The sequence below is a fragment of the Scyliorhinus torazame genome, chromosome 24 (assembly GCF_047496885.1).
Source record: "Scyliorhinus torazame isolate Kashiwa2021f chromosome 24, sScyTor2.1, whole genome shotgun sequence".
NCBI classification, from domain to species: Eukaryota; Metazoa; Chordata; class Chondrichthyes; order Carcharhiniformes; family Scyliorhinidae; genus Scyliorhinus; species Scyliorhinus torazame.
The window spans coordinates 15,373,076-15,378,075 of record NC_092730.1 but is presented as its reverse complement, the minus strand read 5'-3'; the positions used below and the strand labels follow the sequence as shown (position 1 = coordinate 15,378,075).

Here is a 5,000-nt window from a genome sequence, read left to right as displayed (position 1 = left end):
AACCCGGGTCCCTGGCACCGTGAGGCAGCGGTGCTAACCACCGTGCCGCCCCGTTACCGTGCCAGAGTTGGTCCGGGGACACCTGTCGCACCTGAGCACGTTGCACTCCCCACACATCATGCGCGGGATTCTCCGACCCCTCCCCCCCCCCCCCCCCCCCCCCCCCCCCGGCCGGGTCGGAGAATCGGCGGGGGCTGGCGTGAATCCCGCCCCCGCCGGTCGCCGAATTCTCGGGCACCGGATATTCGGCGGGGGTGGGAATCGCGCCGCGCCGGTTGGCCTAGCCCCTCAAGGTGAGGGCTCGGCCCCTCAAGATGCGGAGGATTCCGTACCTTTGGGGCGGCGCGATGCCCGACTGATTCGCGCCGATTTTGGCGCCGGTCGGCGGACATCGCGCCGATTGCGGAGAATCCCGCCCCAGGTCTCAAATAAGTCAATCGCTTCTCGGCCTTTCGGCTAAAACCAGGCGAACGATGAAGCCCAAGATGACGTGCGACGCCTTTTCTTGTCTGCTTGGTGTCATAGTATGCACTCATGCACATAATGAGATACAGTCAGGCAGTGACAGACACCCGGTACAGCCAATCAACACACAGGACAGAACACAACCAATCACCAGGCAGAACACTAGAGGGTGATCTGGCACTATAAAACACGAGGCATCGACACTCTGCCTCTTCCACTGGTGACAACTGTAGTGACAGTCAGGGTGTACAAATCATTCAACACCTTCTACAGGTGGCTCAGAGCTAGTCTGGTCTAGTTAGTTATAGTAAGCACGCTTAGGTTAGTAGAGTGTCAAACCCACAGCGAACTGTGTGCGCTGCTCAGCAAGTTCAATAAAGCATATTGAACCAACATCACAGTTTGGCGTCTACTTTCAAGCACAACTGCATCCAGTTGCAGCCCGTGTTACCCCAAGGTGATTAACACGACATGGTACCAGGTGTGGTGTCTCTCTTGGATGGAACATGGGTGGCTCGGTGGCACATGGGCGGCAACGGTGGTTACAACCGGGTTCAATTCCGGCCTCAGATGACTGTCTGCGTGGAGTCTGCACGTTCTCCCCCCCCCCCCCCCCCCCCCCGTGTGTGCATGGGTTTCCTCCGGGTGCTCCGGTTTCCTCCCGCAGTCCAAAGATGCACGGGTTAGGTGGATCGGCCGCAATAAAATGACCGCTTAATGTCCAAAGTTTAGGTGGGGTACGTGGATGGGGGGGGGGGGGGGGGGGGGGGGGCGGGGGGGGGGGGCAGTCGACCCGGGTAGGCTGCTCTTTCAGAGGGTCGGTGCAGACTCGATGGGCCGAATGGTCCCTTCCTCCACTGCAGGGATTCCACGATTCATCTTGCGGAGAGCAAGAATCGGGTTCAATTTGAATTCGGATTGGTTGTTAGAGCGTGCAGCGAGACGGATTAAGGATTTGCCCCGCCGCTCCACCCATTGGCCTTTGCAACCTGGAGAGAACAAAACGTCTAAAAGAAGAAAAACGTCTCAAATAAGTCACGGACCGTGGGAAAGCGTCCTTGGCTGGAATCCCAGTGCCTGGGCCGCCGCGCTTCGCCGGCCGAAGCACCCCTCTTCCGTCAGGCCCTTCCCCCGATGGCGGGGGCTGGTTCAGCACAGTGGGCCAAACGGCTGGCCGATAAAGCAAGAGCCAGGCCAGCAGGGCGGGTCCCATTCCCGTTCCGGCGCCGGGAATGTGGCGACGAGGGGCTCTTCACGGAAACTGTCGCAGTGACAATTAAGCAAATTTTTTTTTTTTTTTTTTTTTTTTTTTTTTTTTTTTTTTTTCATTTCACGGTAACGGGTGTTGGTCCCTGTGCCAAGCAGGTCCCGGACGTAGAGGCGGTGGTGGTGCCGGTCGGCGGCGGAGGAATGCTGGCGGGAATCGCCGTCGCCATCAAGGTAGGACTGGTGGGAAAGGTGGGGGGGGATGTTAGTCACAGTAGCAAGAAAGTTGGAGCCGGCAATTGGTAGTGTTGTAAACGTGACTCCTCGCTCTCGAATCTCTACCCCCCCCCCCCCCCCCCCCCCCCAACCAGGCACAACGGCCAGAGGTCAAGATCTACGCGGCGGAGCCAGAGAACGCGGACGACTGCTACCGGTCCAAGCAGACTGGGCCGCCTGACGCCCAACGCGAGCCCCCCCGTGACGGTGGCTGACGCGGTCAAGACCAGCATCGGGGACGAGACCTGGCCCATCATCAGGGACCTGGTGGACGATGTGTTCACGGTCAGCGAGGAGGAGATCAAGGTACGCGCCGCCCGTGCGTCGGAACCCCCGACGCGTGTTGAGTTGCGCTGTTTGCGAACCTCCCTTAACAGCCCCGGCCAACCAACCGACCAACCAATGCCCCCCCCCCCCCATCGCCAATTTGGGGGGGGGGCCACGCGGGACCGTCCACGAACACGCGCCCCTTCGGGGGGGGGGGGGGGGCGCTGACCCCAAGTATTCTGCTCACTCCGCGCGGGAGCTGGTCGCAGCTCGGAGACTAAAATGGCGGATCCAAACGTGTCGGCCATGACGGGACTCACCTGACTCAGGAGGTCAAGGGGTCGGAGAGTCGCCGCTCCAGAGACATGACACCCGGGTCTGCAGAGGAGGCCAAAGCCATTCGGCCCGTTCCGCCGTGCTGGGGGGGGGGGGGGCTTACCCTCCATTGAAAGGCTGTTCCATCTTGCTCATCCACCCGCTATTGTCCCCCCCCTTCTCTCTCGTATATTTATCTAGTTTCCCCTGAAGTATACAGGGTGTTATTCATCTCCCCCACTCCCTCTGGGAGCGATTCCCACATTCTCCCCACTCCCTGTGGGAGCGAGTCCCACATTCTCCCCCATTCCCCGTGGGAGCGAGTCACACATTCTCCCCACTCCCTGTGGGAGCGAGTCCCGCATTCTCCCCACTCCCCGTGGGAGCGAGTTCCACATTCTCCCCCACTCCCTGTGGGAGCGAGTTCCACATTCTCCCCACTCCCTGTGGGAGCGAGTCCCACATTCTCCCCACTCCCTGTGGGAGCGAGTCCCACATTCTCCCCCATTCCCCGTGGGAGCGAGTCACACATTCTCCCCACTCCCTGTGGGAGCGAGTCCCGCATTCTCCCCACTCCCCGTGGGAGCGAGTTCCACATTCTCCCCCACTCCCTGTGGGAGCGAGTTCCACATTCTCCCCACTCCCCGTGGGAGCGAGTCCCACATTTTCCCCCACTCCCTGTGGGAGCAAATCCACATTCTCCCCACTCCCTGTGGGAGCGAGTTCCACATTCTCCCCACTCCCTGTGGGAGCAAATCCCACATTCTCCCCACTCCCTGTGGGAGCGAGTCCCACATTCTCCCCACTTCCTGTGGGAGCGACTCCCACGTTCTCCCCCACTCCCTGTGGGAGCGAGTCCCACATTCTCCCCACTCCCCGTGGGAGCGAGTTCCACATTCTCCCCACTCCCTGTGGGAGCGAGTTCCACATTCTCCCCCACTCCCTGTGGGAGTGAGTCCCACATTCTCCCCCACTCCCCATGGGAGCGAGTCCCACATTCGGCCCCACTCCCTGTGGGAGTGAGTCCCACATTCTCCCCCACTCCCCGTGGGAGCGAGTTCCACATTCTCCCCACTCCCTGTGGGAGTGAGTTCCACATTCTCCCCACTCCCCGTGGGAGCGAGTCCCACATTCTCCCCACTCCCTGTGGGAGCGAGTACCACATTCTCCCCATTCCCCGTGGGAGCGAGTTCCACATTCTCCGCATTCCCCGTGGGAGCGAGTTCCACATTCTCTCCCCACTTCCCGTGGAGCGAGTTCCACATTCTCCCCCCACTCCCTCTGGGAGTGAGTCCCACATTCTCCCCACTCCCTGTAGGAGCGAGTTCCACATTCTCCCCACTCCCTGTGGGAGCGAGTCCCACATTCTCCCCATTCCCCGTGGGAGCGAGTTCCACATTCTCCCCCACTCCCTGTGGGAGCGAGTCCCACATTCTCCCCCACTCCCCGTGGGAGCGAGTCCCACATTCTCCCCCACTCCCTGTGGGAGCGAGTCCCACATTCTCCCCCACTCCCCCGTGGGAGCGAGTCCCACATTCTCCCCCATTCCCCGTGGGAGCGAGTTCCACATTCACCCCCATTCCCCGTGGGAGCGAGTCCCGCATTCTCCCCACTCCCTGTGGGAGCGAGTCCCACATTCTCCCCACTCCCCGTGGGAGCGAGTTCCACATTCTCCCCACTCCCCGTGGGAGCGAGTCCCACATTCTCCCCATTCCCCGTGGGAGCGAGTCCCACATTCTCCCCACTCCCCGTGGGAGCGAGTCCCCACCTTCTCCCCACTCCCCGTGGGAGCGAGTTCCACATTCTCCCCACTCCCCGTGGGAGCGAGTCCCACATTCTCCCCCACTCCCCGTGGGAGCGAGTCCCACATTCTCCCCCATTCCCCGTGGGAGCGAGTTCCACATTCTCCCCACTCCCCATGGGAGCGAGTCCCACATTCTCCCCACTCCCCGTGGGAGCGAGTCCCACATTCTCCCCCACTCCCCGTGGGAGCGAGTCCCACATTCTCCCCCATTCCCCGTGGGAGCGAGTTCCACATTCTCCCCACTCCCTGTGGGAGCGAGTCCCACATTCTCCCCACTCCCTGTGGGAGCGAGTCCCACATTCTCCCCCATTCCCCCGTGGGAGCGAGTCCCGCATTCTCCCCACTCCCTGTGGGAGCGAGTCCCACATTCTCCCCACTCCCTGTGGGAGCGAGTCCCACATTCTCCCCCATTCCCCGTGGGAACGAGTCCCACATTCTCCCCACTCCCTGTGGGAGCGAGTCCCACATTCTCCCCCACTCCCCGTGGGAGCGAGTCCCACATTCTCCCCCACTCCCTGGATGAAGAAATATCTCCTGAATTCCCTGATTGAATTTCTCGACTATCTCACGCTGACAATCTCCAGTTTCTGCTCTTCTCCGCGAGGGGAGACATTCTCCCTACGTCCCCTCTCTCAAATCTTTTCGGAATTTTAAAGACCCCCATTAC

The 5,000-nt window shown here is 61.2% G+C and overlaps 1 protein-coding gene across 1 annotated transcript in view; it reads left to right on the top strand.

Moving 5' to 3' along the window:
• LOC140400204 (serine racemase-like) overlaps nucleotides 1-5,000 on the top strand; it is a 22,817-nt gene that overhangs the window by 16,718 nt on the left and 1,099 nt on the right. The window contains 3 exon segments of the mRNA XM_072489671.1: nucleotides 1,831-1,905; nucleotides 2,043-2,117; nucleotides 2,119-2,253. Coding sequence (XP_072345772.1) covers nucleotides 1,831-1,905; nucleotides 2,043-2,117; nucleotides 2,119-2,253 — 285 coding nt within the window.